General features: G+C 43.7%; 1 protein-coding gene across 12 annotated transcripts in view; it reads left to right on the top strand.

Annotated features, from left to right (window-relative positions):
* Window positions 1-920: 920 nt before the first annotated feature.
* mbnl3 (muscleblind-like splicing regulator 3) overlaps window positions 921-23,656 on the top strand; it is a 53,945-nt gene continuing 31,209 nt past the window's right edge. For 2 of the 12 annotated variants that reach the window (XM_072663444.1, XM_072663447.1), the window contains exons 1-2: window positions 929-1,391; window positions 21,562-22,775. In XM_072663444.1, the coding sequence (XP_072519545.1) occupies window positions 22,602-22,775 (174 nt within the window). In that variant the 5' untranslated portion in view covers window positions 929-1,391; window positions 21,562-22,601. Of the gene's footprint in view, window positions 1,392-2,561; window positions 2,629-3,352; window positions 3,372-16,998; window positions 17,277-21,410; window positions 21,435-21,561; window positions 22,776-23,656 lie in introns of those variants that run through there. The other 10 variants (XM_072663443.1, XM_072663442.1, XM_072663446.1 and 7 more) reach the window with 10 other exon arrangements.

The raw sequence follows: 23,656 nt of genomic DNA, 5'->3' as shown, positions 1-23,656 counted from the left end.
ACCTGGTCAGTTCTGGGTTCTGGTTGCTGGCTCACAGCCCTTATCATAAGGCAGGCCACACCTAACACTAAACCCCCTTTCCCTTCCAGTTTATATTTGTATTTATATCACTGTATCGTTACTGTCACATGGCCATTTTCCTCCTTTTGACTTTTTTGAATTGAATCTGGCAGTTATGCCTTACATTAGTCAGATCATGATGAGTGGACCAATAGAACTGAATAATAGAATTTCAATAGAAGATTTCTCCTCTTCCATGTAAAGTATTATTATTACATTGTAATGTCTGTAGTATTACAAAGAGTCTGTGTAAACAAACAGGCAGTTAAATGTGTCACATGTGGAAAATGCTGATAGCGAGAATGTTTAGAAATAGACCACCTTGGATTATGATTTAATTAGTTTCTTCAGTGTTGTATAACCAACCCTAAGCAATGCAATGTGTAGACATTCCTGGATGACCACCAGCTACTAAAGCAATCACTGTTCCATAGAAGAGACGAGCAGAGGAGGTCTTACTGGAAGCCCTTCTCCTGCAGTTCTCCACATTCCCGGCAGGGGGTGCCAAAATCCAATGTAAGTTTGTTTTTTTTATTTTTTATTTTATTTTTTTTTATTGCCGCTGCGCACGATCGTAACTGTCTGATGAAGAATTCGCACTTTACTACTTTTGAACAGTGAAAATAATCGCATTTGAGTTCATAGTTTAATAATTTAACACGCATGAAAAACGCCCAGAACATATGAGGGGTGCGTGTGTGACCCGTCTCCAATGACCCCTCGCACTTTCTCCTGTAAAGACTGCGGAGTGTCAATAACCACAACATCAGCAACAGAAGACCCGCTAGCTCTGCTAATGTCCGCGTTACCAATAGCAACGCTGTACCCACGTACTTCAGCCTCAGCCTAACCGACTCCACCCTTTGCAACGGGGTGTAGATACAATCAACCCGTACGGGATTCCCCTAAAATGGAGGAGCTGTCCGCGTTGGACCCACCCAAAAGGCGCAGACATGCACTTTCTTTTTTTTCCCTTCTGCTCCACTCCTCCCTCCTGCCCTCCCTCGTTTTCTCCACCTCGCCTCGCCTCGCCTCCCCGCCTGGTAGCTGCTTCTGCTAGCGAGTTCGCCTCACGCTTCCCTCGCTCGCTTCGTCCTTTCCCCTCCAAACTAGCTACACTTTCTACTTGCGCGCAGCTCTTGGACGTTTCCGCAGCTCCTTCAGCGGCCAGGGAGCCTCGCCACGTCTGAGAAGTTCAACTTTACAAGCGAAGCCAGAGCCCACCGAGAACCAATGAGCGTGACGTAGGCAGTTATTAAAAAAATGACTCGTTGCTTTTAAAACCGAGCCTCCAGTTCAGGACTAACGCAGCAAGCGGGCGGACTGCGCAGGTAAGCGGTGCTCATTCTCTGCGTTCCCTTTTAGCCGAGCTAACCTGTACGAGCTCAACGTTGCTGGGATTTATGCTCGGGTTTATTAGAGCAAAGCCACCTGGTGTAATTTCATATTTTACTGGTCACGAATAGATAAATGCGCCACAAGTAAACGCTGCCAGGCGCTCGTTTGACAGTAGCTAGCGGGGCGCTAGCACCTCAGGCTAACCTGGCTCTGCACATGGCCTTGAACCATGACTCATGTTCTAACCTGTTATTTTCCTAACGGAGGGCTTGCTGGCGTGCTTGCTTGCTTGCTTGCTTGCTCGCTTGCTCGCTTTTAGGACAGCTTCACCCTCGCCTGGTTAGTCGAACATGTCCCTCTGAGCCGTGAAACGCTGAGGGAGTGTTTCTCCGTCTCCGTGCTCCGCGCCTCGCGCTGCGTGTGGCTCCGGGTTGAATTGGCAGCTGTTGATCCTGTCAGTAATGACATTGAGTGGCGGTGAGTCAGAAAACTGGCCCAAAAGGTAAAACTGGAGTGAAAGTTCCTGAAGCAGTGACCTGTCTGAGCTGCTTATAGAAACGTGTATTTGAGAAAAGAGGGAATATTAAAAGTAGGGTGAAGAATCCAGGTGTGTATGTAGAGCTGAGACGCTGCCAGCTGTTTACGTTGACGTCTTCATGGCCAGAGCTGTGCTCATGCCCAACCATCAGGCAACACAGAGCTAGAATTAGCCTCTGGTTTCTTGGCACAGGTGTTGTGTTTATGTGCTTAAGTGTTAGCAAGTACTCAGAAATAGCCTTTTCCTCAAAGACAACAAGTTTGACAGCCCTAGTTTCTCTCTGTAAAGTCTCAAAATAGACCCAGCGCAGGATTCGTGGAGTTCAGCTATCTCCATGTCTTCATGTTCTGTCAGTAAGGCAGCAGATTTGCTGTGTTATCTCTTTCTGTCTCTTCTAGTCCACAGCTCCACAGCCACCGTTGCCATTTCCTCTGCTTTCCAGCCGCCTTTATTCCCACTAATGGCGAGTCCAGGCCAGCAGGAAATGCATGTCCTGATTGACCGTGCTGGACCTTTTGCTCTCTGGCCACATTCAAGATGGCAGCACGAGTTCTCCCTTGTGGACGTCCCGTCTACTTCCTTGTGGCTCTGCGCTTTCGGTGCAAATCGGACGCATGTTGCATGTGCACACCAGTCGGCACAAACGCTGCCGCTCACTGAAAGGTTAAATGGGGCAAGCCGGAGTTATGGAGGTGGGTGGGGCAGCTGTGTGTGTGTGTGAGTGAGAGTGAGAGGCAGTTAATTCTGTTTGATTTCACACCCCATGATGTTGACTGCCATCCTGCCAGATCAGGCCGAGGGAGTGTGTTTGAAGTGCCTCGGTCTGTTGCTCTTTGTTCGAGCTCTGCGATTCTGGGTATGGGTATAAGCTGTGTGCCGGGGGGTGTGATGATTTCAGCACGCATCGGAAAATCAGATCCGAAGTTCAACTGTGAGCCTCGTCTGAGGGTCTCTCATTTATCATCTTTTGTGGGAACCACCGTCAACGGCAGCCGATCAGAGTAATGTAGGCAGGGAAGGAGAAGGGCAACATGCACTTTTCTGAACAGGCACTGGACAAGCTTTAATGAACCTGAGCCAAACTAAACGGCGTGCAGAGTTGGAGCTCTGTGGATTCCTGTTTTAACAATTTCAACATCAGTACGTGAACGCAAGGCACCTATTCATGTTCTGGGTCGTATCGAATCAAATTTTGAATTTTATATGTTGTAACAAACCTATTTATTACAGTGTTATTACTCAGCACAAGTCTGGGCAGCTCCTGCTGTCATCAACACCCACACATTTGCATTGTTTGTAGGTGGAACTTCTTACTTTGAGTGGTCTTTGCTATGGGCCTTCCTCACCGTACACCGTAGAACACACGGATGCAGTCACTCATAGACGTGACGGAGGACCACGAGAGCCGCAGTTAGTCCTCCGTACTCCACAGCCGGTACGTAAACAGGAAAGCGGACCAAAAAACTCTCTTAGGCAAGCGGTAACAGGAACACACCAGGTTACAGCAGCCTGTTGTTTATCAGTGGCGTGTTTAGGGCAGATGTGGGAACGGAGGTGAAATTCCTTCTTGCAGAGGAGCGCGTGTTCAGATATGAAGCAACATCTTGCCGTCAAACGGTCCAGTGCAGTAGACCTACTTACAAACACACACACACATGCATACACTCAGTGCATCACTGCTCCACAGCCACGGTATTGCAGTGCCTCATTTACAGTAACCCCGCTGCAGGCCTGGACTCGTCGCCGAGGTGGCGGACTTTGCACTCGTCTAGCTCGCTCTCCCTCGCGCTGTGGAAACACTGATAACAGTGTGGAGCGACGTTACTGTATACACACACACACACACACACACACACACACAAAACATGTCCTTGTTTCCCCTTTCCCCTCGACAGGCCGGCTCTGACCAGTTCTGCCATGTGTCGCTAAAAAAAAGATGTCTGGAAAAGGTCCTGGGATGCACTGATCCAGCAAAAAGCAGCTCAGATATTCCTAAACGTTCACCTTTCCTCCTTTATGCAAGAGGGATAAGCTACACCGAAGCTTCACTGCTTATCAAGAGTGATCTTGAATATTTTATGATGTGCATCTTAGGAAATGACTGTGTATTACTGTGGGCCCCTTCTGAAAAGCCTGAACGCTTTGCTGAGCCTACGTCTATATTAAAGTACATCACTGTAGCGGATTAGGCAATGTCTGTAAGCATGTAATCTCACGGTTATCTTGCTTTATTAGCATGTAATCTCACGGGTAGCTTATTTAGCCGTAATTACCATCTGTGGTACCTCCCTCGCAGATCTCAGGCTCTTTTATTTATTTATTTGTAGGTTTATTTGTTGGAGCTCACTTCCATTTTGCTATCTGTCACATTGTAAAGAACCGTTGGAGGTCTTTGTGTCCGTGCTCTAATGATTTTCCTTCTGCTCAAGGGAACACAGAAGACATTTCATGGCCAGCAATAATCATTAGGCTCCAAATCCTCATATCCATTAACGGAGGATTAGTTAAATAACACACGTGGAACGTGGTCCTCACTCGGTTTGATTAGATCCTCCAACTTTCCGGCTAGTTGGAGCAGAAAGCAGGGCAGCGCTGGGGTTTGCCTCGAAGCGCCACAAAGCGCCTTGCCCAGATTCTTAAGACGCTGTGAGATCCAGCACATCTCCTGTCATAGCTGCATGTTCCTTAAGTGGATGTAGGCCGTTGAAGGTTTTTTGTGAATGGAGACTGTAGCACTGGAGTAGGCTGAGGGGATTATAGATACTTAACCTAATTATTTTTCTCTCAGGCTGTGGGCTTTCTCTCTCTGCCTCTCTGAGGCTGACTCGTGCAGCTGCCAGCACCAGTCTCTTAACCACTCCTCTTACTCACCTCAACCTCAAACTGTCTGGCGTCCATTTTATGCACTGCCTTTGCGCGTTCCCACCGCAGCCCTCCTGTGCTGGTGTTTTCTCTATTTTTACTCAATGACTGAGCAAGGCGTGACTGCTTGGAACATTGCATGGCGAATCCTGCTTCCTTGCGGTACGATTGCGGCCTTGTCTGTCTGGGCCTCTTACTCATAGGAACCTGTTCTACGTGTGGTGCAACACATACAGCAGTTCAGTCTTACCGATCTTACTGTTAACTTATCCCAGAAGTATTGGATGGAGCACCAGCGTTCCAGAGGGCACAGTTCCACTGCCCCACAGCTCATACTCCTCTAGCCCAGGCCTGGCATTAGGCGTGATGCCAATAGGTTCAGGTTGATCTGCTCCAAAGAGTCCTATTTTATTGACAGTACTTCTCCACAGGGACTAGTCAAGCTGTGTGTGTGTGTGTGTGTGTGCATTTGCACATCTGTGTCAGCAATGGGTGCAACTTTAAAGTATCTGAATAGTGATGAGTGTACATTAGCACAGGCCTAGCTGCTATGTTATTTATTGGCTCAGGTACAGTTATAAAATATTACTTGTATAACGTTGATGCTCTAAGATTCTGAAAGCATGGAAACATAAGGCACTTCTTTAAGCTGTAAAACACTAGGTTTACTTTTTTTTGCGGTGCTGAAGCATGAATCATTTTGAGACACTACCATAGACAATGGCATTAAATTATTATTAAAAATGAAATTAATTAATTAATTTTTTTTAAATTTAAATTTTATTAGAACAGACCTTTTAAATAGATAGGTTATTGTGCAAAATTGGAAACTATTATAAATAAATACTCTAAATACTATTAGTTGCATGACTGCATCCATCCTTCATGCTAGGTACCCGTGTCACCTTGCCTTAGGGTGCAGCAAATTGCATTGCTCAGCAAATGGCCATTGAATCTAAAAGACATTTGTAAGAGCACTTAAAAGTAGTGGCTCATAGTCACATGCTTGGTGTGAAATTATGCGAGTGCGATTTTGGTGCATGCCAAAATCTTCAAAAAATAGTTATCCGAGTACTTCTCGGTTGCTTGAATGCTTTACATCACGGATGATTTCAGTTCATTCGCACCATCGCAGGTTACACATGTATATGAAATACGTCACACACTGTAGCATCAATTATCAAGCATCAATTATTGTGTTGCTCCACTGACTGTAAGAGGGAGAATCGCGTCTCTGTCGTTGCTACTCTGTGCGTGGCACGCTTCTAACTGCACTATGTGACTTCGGTGAAACGGGCAGGACAACTCTCGCAAGAACTGCGAAATGCTGCGATACCCGAATCATATTTGTGTAAAATCCTGTAATCTTACTTTACTGTGTCAGTGCACTTCCAGTCACTTGCAGTGGTTGCTCTGTTTCTCTCGGCTGGTTTCAAATTTGTTGTGTAGAGCGTGTCCTTCAGGGGTGTCTCACATCACAAGTTAAATTTCCCGACTATAGGGGGAGCCCAGGTGCGAGAATATATACCTATTCTCGTATATTGCTGTTTAATGACATTGTTGAGATATTTGGATCAATTTTGAAAGGCAGTCAGGAACATACATACACTTGTGCTTATATAACCTCGTCGCTGTCCAGTGAAAACCATGTATCTCCAAAATGATGACTTTATAGGGGAAGCAATCATTTTTGCCTGATCACCTGCATTGTACTTTATGTAACTGTATGTTATTGCATGTAATTATCAAGAAATATAATGATCTGAGTCACACTAACTATAACATGTAAATTGCATGACACTCTGGCAAGCGAGAGTAACTCGAGAGTAACTACACGGATAATAAAAGAAATGAGGGAATTAAAAGTCCCTGTGACTTGATCAGTCATTCAGTCACCAGCGTAAATGAGGTTCATTTGTTTCAGTTCACTTAGAATTGACAGCGAGGTACAAAAAGAGCGAAAGTAGTTCAGAATGAATGGTGAAAACAAGAGCTTGTCTAATTCTGCTCTACAAATGTGTGGTTCTCCTTTTTGATCTCGCCTGCCTGCAGTTTCAGTTCCGCTGGGTAAACGGCCTAAAGAAGCTGCAAGCGAAGGCCGCTGTTTCTCGCTTGGATTTCTGTTTACATGCCCGTGCAGCTTCTTCGCCTTCTCTAACCAAAGCATGTGATCAGATCATGCCATGTCTTACAGTATGATGTTCTTCTGAAGTGTTATATGTTTCATGACTGCTCACCTTTGCGGCAGTACTACAGAGGGAAGGGAAAGTGTAATGGAGTGTAACTGGATGCATCATGCCTTATAAGGTGGTGCAGCATAGCAGAACCTCATGCAAACTCAAATTCTGGGGAAGCTAGCTTATCAGTCGTTTTGTCAAATTTAATCAAATTCATCAAGAAATGTTTGCAGAATGCTTTCACAATAAACACAGGAGTTTCTCCTGCTTTTGTTGGAATAACTGTCTTTACAGTCCAGAGGAGGCTTTCTACTAGATTTTGAGTGCATTCATTGACAAATGTGCTAGTAAGGTCATCACCACCCCACCTCATCCCCTCCTCAACCAACTCCCTTCCGGAGACCACAGTTCTTTCACAGCTCAATGCTGGGGGGTGGGGGGCTTGACATTAATATGCCAGGTGTGGTGCCAATAGGTTCATGTTTATCTGCTCCAGAGAGTCCTATTCACATAGGCACATTTGTGTCAGCAGTGGGTGCAACTTGAAGTAGCATTGTATTAATTAGAAGTGTCCTCAAACATTTGGACATATTGTATATATTGTATCTTAGATAAGCAAGTTGTTTGCAGAGGTTGTGAACAGTATGTAATACTGGACATCATGTTATGTGGATGGACTGTACACTATAGGAGGGGGAAGGGGAAGCATTTTCTGAGTCTCTCTTGCCGTCGTCCTTACATTCCCACTCCCTTGATTACTACCGCTTGATTTGTTGTGATTTTACAGTCCTTTATGATATGTTTACATTCATTCAATGAAAACATGGATTAACGCTAAATTTATACCAGTCCAGAGTCATTGTGAATAAACCACTGCAGCATATGCACCGGTCATGCAGTAACATGAGCGCAGGGCGCCTGTATTCCATATGCCATGGGAAGCTGCAGTAGCCATGTGGCGGTGGTGGCGCTCGGCCCGCCTGCGGCTGGGCAGTATGGCGAAGGTCATACTGAGGAGCCGCGCTGCTGCTGGAGGGGCGCAGTGCGCTGGAGTCCACACCACACTGGCTCTCCTGCCCCCGACCTCTGCCTGCTGACTTTTGGACTTTTTCCTTTCCGCTGCGGATGAGCACGGCCACGTAGAGCCCAGCGCAGCATCCGCCACATGTTGAGTGTGTAAATAATCTGGGAAACGCCACGTATATATCTGGCCATAATCTGCCACACTTTCTTTCATATAGCTCTGGTGCACATGTGTGCTGCTTCAAGGGTGCAGTCAGAATCAGTGACATGTCCAGTAACTCATCTTTGCTTTGAAATATTTCCATATTTTATAGTGCATGCTTGTATTCACAGTCTCAGTGGGAGCCAAAAAGGGTTGTTTGACTTGAATCAGTAGTGGAACAGTGGAGTATTACTGCTTGCATGACTCCTTAAAGCTGGTGCAGTGAAGCAGGTGCATCATAGAACCAGGTTTTGAGGAAAGCTTGCTATCGTGAAATGACTCTCTCACTGCATCAGTAAGTTAGATTGGAAGGTGGTACAGCATTAGGAACAGTTAAATGTACAGCTCTTCACCATTAATGCAACTTTACATTGTGCATAGTAAATACTAGAGCTACATTCAAAGAAGCAGATGGACAGTGCACTACTGGGTGGTCTTTGTTAGTGGTACACCACGTAGAATTAGTTTTATTCTATTTCTTTTTATTCGTAAGCTCTATTCGGGTGGGATTAGTTCTACATGGAGAGGTGGGGTAACGTAATTATTACCAGTTTCTCAGTGATTTTAGTCCCGTCCGAACAAACCCTCCTGCGTCAGTACAGATTCTGCCTACTTTTGCCTTCAGTAAAACGAGCCATAAAAGTCACTTCAGGTTATATCGGTCAGCTTCCTTCATATTTGTCTCAATTCATGCCAACAAATTAGGTCTTTGTATAAATTACCTTCAAATAACTATATGAAATTGGATATTCTAATAGTTCTGTCTTAATCTGGGAGAACAGCTTTCAGTTACAGTGCACCTTTTACATGGAATGATCTTCAGAAACATTTTTGCAGATTATTTCTTTGAATAAACATAAATTAATTTTCACATTAATATGCATATATATGCTCTTGTTAAAGTGTATTTTTATGTATATGTATCTGTTCTCTACTTGTTATTTAGGGTATAGTTTATGTGCTGCTATCTTGTCGAGGGCTCGCTTGTAGAAAACATTTTCATCTCAGTGTGACTACCCTGCTTAAATAAAGGAAGTATAGTGTATCACCAGTGCAGATCAACATGAATTGATGAATCGTTTTGCAGCTCGGGTTGTTTGAGTCTGTGGCAAATCTCAGTCAATTTCAGAGGACAAGTCGAAGATATCCTTAGTGGCGCAGTGCTTCTGGATGCTTTAGGCAAGTCTTCGTGTAGCGTAGCCTATAGCCTACATATGTGTGATGAACGTGTAGCTGCTAATTCTCAAACAAAAACTTCATTATTAGTATAAGTGGGTTACAAGACTGGTTATCATCACTTTTTTGGAGGTGTCAGCAGTGTGTAAATAGAGTAGTCACTTCCATCGCAGTCATTTATGCTGAGATTTCTTATCCCGTGTGAATCGGTCATAAATTTGATAGGCTTGCTGTAGTAAAATCACATTACCCCACCTCCCCACGTAAACGTATCCCGTCTGAATAGGGCTTTAGTCTGTATTATATATGTAATGTATACAGCGTTTTGATTATTCTGTGTTTTTGTGTAATTGTAAGGTTTTTTTTATATATTCAGTGATATCAGAATTTTAGATGTATCGTAAGAAAATTGCTTTTATAAAATTGATTGTCCTCGGACTGCTGTTTAGATTTGATCGATATTTCAAATGAATATTTGATGATGTATTTACTGAACTCCAGAAGAGCAGAATAAAACCCTCTTATAATACATGGTACATATCTCTGTAGTGCTAAACCAGGGCAGTTTGGTCACAATTTCAATGTGTTTTTTTTTACATATAAATATTTATGTATATATTTATATATTTGCATTTAAATGGTCAGATATCATCTTAAAGTTCCTTCATACAGTTTCCTTAACCACAGAAGATTTATTTCTGTATAATTTTGTGACAGAGTTGCAATGACTTTCTGATGAATGAATTTCTTCAGTAATAAAAACAGCCTATGGTATTATTAGTGTTACTGTTGGCTGTTAGAAAATGATGTGTTGCAAGTTTGTGTCCATTATGTCTCCAAGGATATGTCGTGCTGTGTCATAGTCAGGCTTGTGCCATCGAATTACCTCAGGCTACATGTGGTTGTGGTCGGAAGTTTACATACACTCATCATTGCCATTATTATCAGTTTGAACTGTGTTTTTCTTAGGGCAGAATGTGTGTATAATACACAGCTTGATGAAAAAATGAGTCCACAAGTTATATTTGGGGTTTTCTGAAATGAACACACAATGAGTCAAAATTGCATCATTTCAGGACCCCTCCACTTCCTGTTGATCATGATCGACTACACCTTGTACAGTCTCAGTAACCACATAAAAGGGGTTGTTTGACCAAGACACAGAACAGTGGGAAAACACCTGGAGGCAGATCTGAGAAGAATCCTAGATTTACACAAGTCAGGAATGTCTCAGTTTCAAAACACCTGCAGATTCAGGATCATTCATTCAGACAGTTGTACATGAGTTATTGGAACGTGTTGCCACTTTGTCATGGTCAGGAAAAAAGACATGATATGAACTGGACACAGCTGGAACACCAATGTCAGGCGAGCTTTACATCGTCAAGTACCGATAGGCTGCCGTGGAAGGCAAAAAAGTCTCTGCTCCAAAATAAAGGCATTAAAGTTCAACTAAAGTTTGCAGCTGACCAGATGGACTTAGGAAATCTGGCCATCTGGTAGAACGTTTTCTGGACAGATGAAACAAAGATCGAGAACACTGTACCAACTGTTAAACATGGTGGTGGTATCATCATGCTCCAGGGCAATGTACATCAGCTAGACGGTTAAAACCTGGACTAAAAAACTGGGTGTCCCAACAGGACACTGACCATAAACATCAGAGGTGTTCAGTCAACCCATTTGAAAATAAGTGGACCGTGCTGAAACATCAGGATCAGTGCCTGGAAACCGACAAATTGAATTGAGCTCTACTAATTCTGCCAAGACGTGTGGTCAGATGTTCAACCAGAATTCTGCCAGAGGCTTGTTGATGCCTACAAAAAGCATAAAGATGTTTGTTGTGCGAACAGTTCATGGAAAGGATTCAAAGCCCAATGTTGCCATGCCATTTGTGTTCGTGACGAGTGTATGTAAACTTCCGCCCACAGCTGCATGCATGGGTGTGTGCGTCGGACACATAAGAGAGAAATGCCAGGTTACTTATTAACCTGGGTTACTGTAGTCTATTCATGAGTTATGATGGAGAACGGAAGGGAGCAGAGAAAAGTGTCACAGTAATTATGATTATGTCTGGAACGACTAAATAATGTCACATTGATCTGGGTGATCGATAGCCTAAGGCTCTGCTTGCTCGCTGAGGTATGTGTTTGTGTGTGCACTGCCTACACTAGCCTGCGTTATTCAGCCTGCAGTTGCAGCCTCAACATTTAGCTAGAGGCTTTATCGGAGTTAATGTTTAAATAAGGACGGAGACGAGCGTGTCAAATATCAGGAAACGGTTAGCTGGCATTTACTGCTCCACATTTACACATTTCCCTTACCAGAATTCGGACCACTCTGTGGATTTGGTGAATTATTCTCGAGGCTTGCGTCTTGTGCGGTTTTGTTGCTTGTGTTTGGCTAATTGAAACCTCTGGGCTGTTTACTAAGGGTCAGGCCTCAAAGAATGGCTTGTGAATCCAAAACACAGTGAGTCCCTTACAGACAAGTCGTCCCCCATGCTGCTTGTGCATACACATTCATTCTACTGCATTCCTGAAGGTCACTGCAATGTGAAGTGAGTGTGTATGTGCGCGTGTGTTTCAGTGCTACTGGCTCAGTGACCTTGTAGAGTCAATACACTCTTGCCTTTTCCAGACTTTTGATATTTACGGTCCTCCTCACGGAACTGCAGCCGCGACACATATACGCACACACGCAGACGCAGGCGCTCACACACTACCTGCTCTGTACATTCTTTGCATAGCCATCTTCGAGTGGTAGAACACCACAGTAAAGCAAGTTCACGTAGCGACCAGCACATACACTTCCCCTATGAATTGATGAGCATAATATTAATAACAGAAGATGCTTTGTCTTCTGTCTGTCTCAGAGGAAGATGGCACTCGCCATGCTAACATCATCATCCAGCCATATATAACTAAACGTATTTACATGCTCCTCTTGGTAATGCTTTCAAAGAGCCTCTCCGAGTTTTTAGGCAGGTTTTAATGACCGTCTCGAAGTGCCAGCCTGTGTATACTACCTTATGATGCCCATATGGCATGACGCGTTGCTGGTTGTTGTAATGAGCCTCCTGGTACAGAGTCTTCGAAAGTGCCTTTTCAAGGACGCTCTCGATGAGCAGGCCTGACCAAACCTACATCACAACCGTCCTGACCTCGTCTTCCGGTTTGCATTGCATCATTAATTATTCAGCCTACTTATTCACGTCGTGACACAAGCCGTCTATTTATAACCGCCCCCCCTTCCCTCGCTGCTGTCTGTAGCTGTTCGTATCCGCAGAGGTTCAGGTTTGAACCTAACGCTTAGACGGAGGGGGTGCTGACATTTGTTGTGAGGAGTAAGTGGAGGCACAGTAAGCAGGGGCTTTTCAGGTGACACCGCCAACGTCACAGCCAAGCACACTGTTCACAGTTCACTGCTCGTTTCGCCTGCCGTACATTGAAATGAGATAATTGGCCTTTTAGAAATGGTGTGTGTTGGTGTGTGTGTGTGTGTTTGTGCAGAGGCAGGTGTGCGTATTGTGACGAGCTGCTGGGTCGCTCAGGCAGTTGCACTCTGTGCTAGGTGATGCATCTGTTCCAGTATGCTGGTATTGTCCTGTTCAGCCTTATTAAAGGGCCCATATTCTATATTTTTTATAATTCATATTTCAGCTTTAGAGCCACTAAAACCATTGTTACATTCCAAAAAAACAATAATCATTCATGTTGATGTGTTCATAAGTTTTCTATGGAGGTTTTCTTACTTTGTGTTGTTATTTCTTCTTTAATCTATAACTGCTGTGAGGTCCTGTACTACGTACCCACACTGTAGTTCTTCACACTAGTTACTATTTACATGACCGGTTTTATAGTAGTTGAAAACATTTATTATTGATCAATGTTTATTGTATGTTTATATATTTCTTTCTGTATTCAAATCAATCAGTCATTTGTTAATTTATTGTAATTTTTACCCAGCTTTCCTCCCCAATTTTAGATTAGCCAATTACTCAACACACTCGTTAGTACCCCCCATCACTTGTAATGCTCCAGACACTGGGAGGGTGACACTGGGAGGACTGACTTAAGCCTTCTCCTACTGTTTTTCGAATGTCATTGGGCCGAAGGGCATCAGCTAGCCCGTGCCCATGCCCGTGCCAGCCAGCATCACACTGAAGTGATGTAGGGAGAGAGTGAGAACCATCTACCCACCCGGAGAGAGCAAGGCTTTGTGCTCTCTCGGGCTCCGGCTGCTGACGGCAGGCAGCATGATACTAGCCAGTGATCCTTGGGTCATAGTGGCAGGGCCTTAGTCGGCTGCACCACTTGGAGTTATCATATTTTAAGGCTAATGACAATACTATGTCTAGGGCTAAATGGGTTAAGACAGATGTGCGTAATTGCTGAATGATCGTCTAAACAAAGCAGACCATGCTGAAATTATATGCTTATAATTTCTGTGTAAATGGGTTGAGAATGGGATGGATACTGCCAATAGAATAGGACTCTCTGGAGCACATAAACATGAGTCTGTGAGGTAGGGTGATGATCATCCAACATCCTGACCTCACTAACACTCTTAATTGCCACAGCAATTCATTTTCTTTAATTCCCTTGATTTCAGAAGGTACAATAAATGAGCTTTTGTCCCAAAACTTTTGTCCATATAGCGTATTTACAACTTAAAAAAATGAACATATGGAACCTGCCCAAACATTTGCATGAGATATGTAAATCACAGAAACGATGAATTCACAAATTGCTGTTTTTGCAGCTTAGTATCTGTGTGTAGCACTGAGGAGTGACTGGTACATTCTCGAGAGACATTACTGGTGCTTACTTACTGCATCGAAGCCTCTGATTTTAAAGCTTTAAGAAAACTCCCATGATCCGAGTCATTGAATGAGAAGCTAAGTCACCCGATGATGATGCGATTGGGGCTGAGCAATAGATGTTACTGTGATGAATTACACCACTATACACTTTTATTATTTAGCACATTGTGGTCAGTTTTAGAACCCTGAACACCTGCACGTGTCTTTGCTAATAGAGCGATTAGTCTTGTTTAAGTGGACGCACTCCAATCTCTCCGAATTTGGTACTTCCAGTGCATTTAGTCTGTCTTAACTAATAAAACAAGCACAGTGTCGTTATCGTGACGTTTGCTGTACTGCCTGTTCCTAACTGGTGTATTTGGTACTTGTAGTGAGGCTGAATGCTGTCAATACTGTCCAGGTCTGATTGCAGTGGTGGTGTAGCTGAGGTGCAGGGGCCTCTGCAGAGGGGGACGCTTACCCCTGAGCAAACTCGAATCGATCTCACTGTAAGCCAGGTACTGTAAAGAGGGAAAAGAGAGCCGCACGCGTGAACAAGTCTCCCTCTTCTGCTTTCTTCTCTTCTCGTTTTCTTTTCATGTGGGGGTGCCTTTGTTCTGGAGTCTGAAAGTGGGAGTTCTAAATTCAATTTCCACCCCCACCTAATTCTATCTCTCTCTCCTTTTCTGTCATACACACACACATGCATACACTCTCTCCCTCACACCCTCTCCCACTTCACTGCAGTGCTCTCCTTCTGGCCTGTCTGTCTGCGCAGTCACACACACACACACTCGCGCACGCACGCGCGCACCCCCGCCGCCTCCTCCGTCTGTGTCTGTCTCTGGGAGACTCGGGGACAGATCCTATCTGCCCTTCTTTCTCCCACCTTCCCTCTATCTCTCTCACTCTCTCTCTCTCTCTACTGATTCACCGCAGTCTCGTCTGTTCGTCAGCTCTCCCGTAGCCCTTTTATTCATTCATCCCTTTGTCCTACATCTTCAAGTCATAAGTCACTGCTATGCTTTGTCATCTGCTTTTGATGGGTGGTAGAGCTTTACCTTAATTAGAGTGCACTATTAGTTGATTTGGGTCCTGAACCACAGGACACAAACCTTTCTAAAATGTAGAAATTAGGACTAAATCTAGGGGTGTGTCCCAATTGTGTACTAATTCAAAAACTAGTTAGTATTAGTCATATGAAGTATGTAGTATAGATAAACGTGTCAAGGTAAAGCATCCTCATATATCTAAGATACTCAGAACTGGATGCTTTTTGAGTGTGTTTACGATGGACATTATCATCCCACAATGCAATGTGATTAAAAAGAGAAGAGCTACTCACGTCTGTAACAGTATCAGAAAAAGATGGCGGCTAGCGACATAAGGTGCGGTGGCGACGGAGGCTGGAGAACTTACAGTGACGCCTTATTATTTGCTGTTAGTATAAAATGGGTTAGTATGTTTATGTTAGTATATGTTGTGTACTAATCTGCCATACCTGCACTATTAGAATTAGTATTATAGTAAATAGTAAATAGCATAAGTGTTTAGTACACAATTGGGACGCAGCCCAAGAAAAATATGGCCTTTATTTTTTGCCTCTTTCACCTTTTGGGACTTTTTGAGTCTTTCCGATTTTCTTTACATTGTATTGAAATTTCTAGATAAATGGACAAATAGAAATGACTAAAAAAACTCTTTTTACATTGACTTTCATTAGTTCAAGTTATGAAGTTCTTTTCCCTTTTCCGGTAAAGTTGCCACTTTGATTTTTTTTTTGTGCAACAGCAATGATACACAAAATTAATGGATATTTGTAAGATGTTTTAGCATAGTAACCCACCATCATTAAAGCATTCTGCTTTCTGCAGTGAAATAAGTGCGTTATCAAATTCCAGTTTTAAAAACGGACTCTAAGAACATCAGTTTTTTTTCTAAGCAAATATATACTGGTACTAGTACAATAATGGTTTAATTACATAAACCTTAATCTCAACAATATTACTCTTTAATAGTCATTGACGTCTTGTTTGGTATCAGCTATCAATTATTTGATAACTGCCCTGCTAAAAAAAAATGTTGTCAAGCTGGTTAACCACCTTGTCTCTTGAGCAGCGTAGGGTATGTTTTTGTTTTTGCATGAGTTTGGAGGTTTGGCTGGACTACCAGCGTGACTAGCTTGACCAAGCTGGTCAACCAGTATGACCAAGCTGGACCGGTATGACTACTCTAGTCCAGTGTTTCTCAGCCCTGATCCTGATCGCACCCTGCCCTGCACATTTTCGCTGCTCCCAACACACCTGATTGAAGTAATCAGCTCATTACCAAGCCCTACTTTCAGCGTTGCAGGGGTGTGTAAAAGTAGAGAATCCACCAAACTGTGCAGGGCAGGGTGCCTCCAGGACCAGGGCAGAGAAACACTACGCTAGTCAACCTGACCAGTATGACCACATTAGTCGATCAGCATGACCAGCCTGATCCACCATTATGACCAAACTAGTCAACCAGTATGATCAGCTTCACAACCATCTTGGTAGCTATCAAATTCTAATGAAAACACACATTGTGCGGATCAAGAGCTAATCTGGTCTACCAGCTTAACCAGCTGATTTGCCAGCATATTCTGTGTGTTTTCTCTAGGATTACCAGTCTAACCAGCTGACTTGACCATCAAAGCTTAAAGCATCTAAACCCAGTTGCCAGCAAAAGCTGGTCTTGAGCTTGGAGCTTGGTCTTGGAGCTTTTAGCAGAACACGGACACTCATGTAGTCCATGTTCACAATGTAATGGATAGCCAGCATTAGCCAGTGGTTGTTCCTGACTCAGGTTACAGAAAAATGTACCTAATTTGCACTCATCATTGTCTGAACATCATATCACACATGTGCATGAGTTCTGGTCCGGGGGCCATCATTTTTAAATCAAACCAATTGAGTGTCACAAAGCAGCAGAGTGGGGAATTATTCCTGCCTTCAGCACACGTCGTTTGTTTTGTTAACAGACCGCCCAAGCTCCTGCTGCATGCTGTGCTATGACGGGTGATCTTATGACTTGTTAACGTCACGTGTACGAAACCTACTCTGAACGGGACCGGTAAGTTAAGAGTGCAAAAACACAGCACATAGTCTTTATACTGTCACTCCCGTCAAACCAATCAGTGCTATTTCAATACCTGTTTAAAATCAAATTGCCCACTGACTCATCGTTTACTGTCATTGCCGCGTTCAGCGTGTAGGTTCGGCTAGTCTTCTCGCAAATATATGGAGCTCCAGAAGCCAGTCACCCCATCACATGGACTTGGACGGGTCCACATATCAGCTGCCAGACCCTCCCAGCACATAAACAAATTTGTATACAAAATGTGCAAACATACTCCCACTTCCTCTTTTGTTGAGATCGTGGTTTTTTAAGGGCTCATATCCTGTATTTTTTGTGTTTTATTGAGGTTAATGTATGACATTAGTATGATTTCATTCACCAGAAATTGACTGCTGTCCTTTTCTGAATAACCTTTGTTCAGTTTTTTTTTTTTTTTGCCTTATTTAATAATAAGGATAAGCAATAAGGCAAAAAATATTTTAAAAAATTGCTGCATCACATCCAGCTAAACAGAACAAATTCTATTGTCTTTATAATGAAACGTGATGCTGTTCAATGTTTTAAGTACCGAATAGTGCTGTAACAGTTCTGCACCTAAATCTGCGGCCAGGGTTCAGCTAACAGTAATAAAACGATATTTTTATTTTTATTTTTATATTATTATTTTATTTTTATTTTAACTTTTTCCCCACAGTTGTAATTCAACAACGCATCAAACCACAGGGCTTTTCACCTGTGATCAAGCCACAAAGGCCTCACCAATCAGCCGCTGAGTTCAACCAGGTGCGTTAAATAATCAGGAATGCTAAGCTCGCATAGGACTGTGCACTAAACACAGAGAACAAACTGGCCCATAGTATGGGAGCCAATTTAAGGCCGATTTGCTCCTCCTGACAATCGCGAAACGTCTCCAGATATCGGGACGATCTTATACGATAATCTTCCCAGATTATCCTCTTGTGCGTGGTGTCTAGAATCCAGAGTCTTTAGTCCTCCGATCTCCTCCCAGTGCAGTCGGGCCGCCCCGATTGTGAATCGTCAGTTTGAAACGTGTTGAATATTTGCGGTTCAGGATCCTGTAGTGTGGGGTGGATTCCAGTTCTCTGGTTTAATGTCATGCCGGGCTCATACATACTGCAGCGTGAACCTGAATACATATATATGTTGCATACATACATGAGTATGACATTAAAAAAATGACATTTTCTTATTTTTCTGATTAATATTTGAAATCTTTCAAGCTTCTTTTTTATCCATTTTAACAAAAGCAGATATGATGATAAGCTACAAATATACTGGGCTTCAGAGAAGTTTGGAAATAGTTAACACTTTGAATCTCATACAATAAATGAAATGTACTTTTTGGCTTTATTAATTAGCACTACATTTATTATTCTAACATAAGAGTTGTTTTAATGAATTCATTCTTACTGCTCTGAAAAATGGCTTTTAAATACACAAATATAAAGTATGCCTACATTCTTTTCTGCCTCTTGCCTTTTTCTGTGCAATTTTTTTGTGGTTCAGAGTTGTCTGCTGGAATAATGTGTGAAAAATGTCATTGTGTTGGGTCTTTCACATTTTTAACCTCGGTTAGGATTTTTTAAAACCCTGTAGTGTTGGCCAGGCATAAAGCATAAGTACTGGGTATGTATAACTGATCTTGGTTTATAAACTACAAACTTCTAAATCAAAATACACAGATCCCTGCTGACCAGTGAAAACCATGTATCTCATTTTTATCCGTTTTTATTTTTCTACAGTGTTTGTAGCTGCTCTGTACACTGTGTAAATAATTCTGGATGAATAGACCATTAGAACAGCTCTACATTAGGTGAAATAACCTCTTATTTTACATTGACCATTCAGAGCCGAAACATTACATGTCTTCTCCTGCAAAGTCATTATTTTGGAGATGTATGTTTTTCATTAGAGAGTGACGATATAGTCACTGTCACACAAAAACTTTAAAAATCCCAATTTTACAGTAGAAGGTAAAAAAAAACTGTTTTTTAATTGTTATTGAAAAGCAATGTAAATAGAGCATTCTCATTGGTTCATGCATCATAAAAGTTTGACATAATGTAAAGAACAACTTCAGGATTGGATCAAAAAGTGAAAAACAGAAAAGAAAGAAAGAAATATACTCAGGGCAGTTTTTTGGTGCTAATATTTTTTTAATCTTTGCAAAAATCCAGATTTTATTTGCAGTGTGAAAACATTAGTCTGAACTTAACAATAAATACAAAATCCAAGCTAAAATATGATCTAAACTAAACCATTGCCTAGAAACTGAACACCAAACCGAATTGTGAAAGGGGTGAACTGTTGCACCCCTAGTACTTCCAAAATAATATGCTCCTCTGCTCAAAAGGCAGTCCAAGCTGAAATGCTCTTCATAAAGGCTGATTCACACCGATTCGGTCATAAAAATCGCATGCGAATCTTACTGAGGGGACACCTTCACAGGAAGTCAGAGGGTTTTTGTGTTTTTTTTGCCTTTTGTGCTCTGTAAATGGGGCTAAACGGAACTCCACAGCTGTCTGCTCCCTGTCCACTTCTGCCCTCTTTAATTTCTCTCCTCCACATGTATGCTCATTAGCGAGGGGAGTACTCACGACCATTCCCCAGCCTCTCAGCTCTGCTCCGTCATATATTTTCTTTAACCTCTGAAATGTTATAGTTGACATGTTGCTGTTCAGCATATAAGATTTTGTGTTTTGCCATGAACAAGATGAGCTGGTTTGCTCATTGGATGCTAATTTGTTTGGTCTGCAACCATGACAGTGGAGCTCTGCTTGGTCAGATTGGTTTAATGCATTCATACAGCGCAGAAAATAGAGCAGGCTCCAATTGAACAATGTATTCAGCATCAGCATCACAGTCCGTCAGTTTCGGACTTTGTCTGAACATCATTAATATATATGTTTGTTTACAAAGCTCCAAGATTCTGAACAGGCCGTAACTTGAACGCAGATAAGCAGGGCTAAACAGCTGAACTATGAATAAGTGGACACAGTGGTTGTAAACATATTAGTGTTCATGAAATCCCATAATAGTAAGTTCGCAGAGTTCTGTGAATTCGGTCTGTTTTTGCAGCTTAATTTCCACATGGCTCCCTGACATGCCCCTAGCTAAACCTGCCCCTAGCCAGACCTGACCTAAACCTACTCCATAGTGCAGTAGCCATTTCTGTTAACTCGCACCTGCTCCAGAAATATCTCTAAGACTAATACTGAGCACAAGCAGCTTTTTCCATTGTGCCTCTCCTCTGTCCTCTTATCTGCCTCACCTGTGTGTGCTGTGTGTTAGTCTCAGGCTGTGTGGTGATTGCATATCTGGCTAATGCGCCAGTACAGAAACTCCTGATAAAGCTTGTGGAAGAAAGAGGCAGGCGTGCTCAGTTCTCTTTAGAATTCAGCCAAGAAGCCGGTGCAATAGCAGTTTCCACCAGAAGAGGCAGGAAGGAATAAATGCTGAGATTGGTGCAACGCTCCTCCTCATTGGCCAAAGCCCTGCTCAGCCTGTTTGCAAAGCAGCCGCTGATTGGCTTTCGCCCCTGCTGAATGCTAAGCAGCTGCTGTCGCCAGGACCTGTCTTTGCCCTCCCCCTATCTCTGTCTCTTTTTTCCCATCTCTCTCTCGCTCACACTACCTTTCCCTTTTTCCCTTAAACGTTTACAATAGTCAGAGAGGAATTCACTTTACCCGCTCATTTTAGAGCTTCCCGAAGCTGTGACGTATCTGACATCAACTTTGGCCTGTTCCCACACACACTGCTGATCATAAAGTGACGTAGCTCTCTCTCTCTCTCTCTCTCTCTCTCCCTCCCTCATTCTCCCCTGCTCTCTTCCCCCTCCCTTCCTCTCTCCCTCCCTGTATCTCTTAATCAAGACACAGCCTGCCCTTTCCTGTGCATTGCTGCCTGCCTCCCGTCTGCACTCCTCCTCTACCTCTCTTTCTTTTTTTTTTTTCCCAAGCTCTCTCGCTCTCTCACGCGCGCTCTGCCATGCGCTTTCGTTCTCTCGCTCTCTCTTTCTCCTACTTACAGGTTTGCAGTGTAAATAGTTGAGCCTTAAAGCGTTGGCTTTGTTTATTTTTGCACGCTTTTCTTTTTCTGCCATTTCATCCAGAAACTTCATATTTTACGAAGGTTTCCACGTCAGCCTTTTTATTAGTATTTTTTTGTTCTTGTTTTTGAATCCGCTGCCTATTTTTCTAACTCTCTTGTATTTTTTTCTTTCCCTTTTTCCTTTTTTCTTTTTTTTCTCTCGCCGAAGGACAGGTTTGGCTCCGAAGTAACCGAGGGCGACGGCGGAGGGCTACGATGAGAAGAAGGGACGAAGGAAAAGCAGGACGGACAAGAATGCGACTTAAATAGAAGGCGGAGGACGCGCATCACCACAAAGTGCCTGGACTGGATGCTGCAGCAGCCTCTCACCGTGCACGCTTTCTCCCACGCTGCTGCCCCCCACCTCATTCGCTGTCTCCCGCTGCCCTGTGTGTGTATGTGTGTCTAGGAGTGTGCTTGGCCTTGACTGGGGCTATATTTCACCCTGACAGGCAAACAGTCAATCGGCCCATTTGCTGTTCCTCGATCCCAGCTTTTCTCCCCTGCTCTACCACCACCCCCACCCCCACCTCGCCAGCCATATCGCCCTGTTAATACAAGGACAGTCGATTACTTTCCCCTTTTGGACTTAACAGCTTTATAGTGCCTCTCTTTATTTGCCCAGCTTCTCTCTCTTCTGTCAACCAGACATGCAAGCATCTTCAGAAAGTGCTCTGACTGCGGCAGTAGGACGGGGGCATTCAGGAGCCTAAAAGTGGTGGAAGTGTGAGGTACTTTTAAATGGACGAAGGGGGGGGGTTTGTTTTAGGACACGCAGTAGGAGAGTCTAGACTGAGGGACGGCCACTGCAGCCCAGGAAAACGTGCCGGTCTGCTCTTTTAGTGCCTCAGTCTGCCGCCAGCAGTCAAGGACCTACTGCAGCATGCCACAGTGACCGGCCCCAGTCTCAGCAAACCTCTACTGGACACACCTGCTCTCTGCTTCTTCCTGCAGCACCGGAATCCAGACTAACCACACAAGAACATACAGACACATCGAGAGTGATACTGTTTTACTGTTCTCACGACTCTAGAGCACGTCTTGTTCCTTTTGCACAGCGGCACATTGTTTTTTGCCTCACCACAACCGTCCCTCTCAACAAAGTGTTTTTTTTTTTGCCGTGCCATACTTGTCCATTTTTGACCTTCTGTCTCCCGCACGGCCCTGTTCCCGGCCTGCTGCCCACCTCCCGTGCGCCAAGGCAACGCCATGGCCATCAACGTGGCCATGGGCCGCGACACCAAGTGGCTGACCCTGGAGGTGTGCCGCGAGTTCCAGAGAGGCGCCTGCTCGCGCTCCGACACCGAGTGCAAATTCGCCCACCCCTCCCGCACCTGCCACGTGGAGAACGGCCGCGTCATTGCCTGCTTCGACTCTCTCAAGGTAACCCAGATGCGCACACTCGCACAGATACACATTGCTTGGTTTAGCTCTGCCGTAGAACGTAGAGCAGTTAGACTCAGAGTGGACACATCAGAGGGGACGTATCATATACACACACACACACACTTACGTATACACTGGATATATCTTCTGGCATCACTAACACCTCCGGGCTCATTTGCTGAGTTGCTATCCCTCTCCTGCTGATGTCCTGAAAAGCAGTTTGTGTTTGTGTCAGCCTTAAAACCCTGCAGCCTCCTGTGGTCTGCAGCAGGCCTGGGTCAACTGCGTCTGCAAAGGGCCTGATTAAGCACTTTATTAGACTAAAACATCTATAATGCAAGCTAATGTCCACACTGGTTTTTGGTGTTCTGAAACATATGGTTTTAAGCACAGGCCAAATTACTTTAAACAGTGTATCTCAGCAGAAATGAGCAGAGTAATGAACCTATTGCCACCATGCCTAATGCCAGGCGTGGGCTAGAGGGGTATAAAACCTCCCAGCATTGAGCTGTGGAGCAGTGGAACTGTGTTCTCTGGAATGGCTTTGCTCCATCCAATAATTTTGGCATGAGTTTTGGAGTTGGAGATGAGGTGAGGTGGTGATCATCCAACCTCACTAACACTCTTGTTGCTCAATGCAATCAAATCCTCACAGCAGTGCTTCAGAATCTATTAGAAAGCTTTCGCTGGACAGCAGACAGTTACTCCAACAAAAGCAGGATACATTTATTTTTTTATTTTATTTTATTTTATTATCAAATAACCTTGCATTTCGGAAAATCCAATATAGCGTAGCTTATGACTAGCATATGACTAAGGAAGGCATCTCAAAGTGATCTTTGATTCTGGAGCAGAGACAAGAGATATTTCTAATGAAG

This window comes from Salminus brasiliensis, chromosome 19 (genome assembly GCF_030463535.1).
Source record: "Salminus brasiliensis chromosome 19, fSalBra1.hap2, whole genome shotgun sequence".
NCBI classification, from domain to species: Eukaryota; Metazoa; Chordata; class Actinopteri; order Characiformes; family Bryconidae; genus Salminus; species Salminus brasiliensis.
Note: the sequence above shows the minus strand (reverse complement) of the source record. Positions and strands in the feature narration are given on the sequence as shown.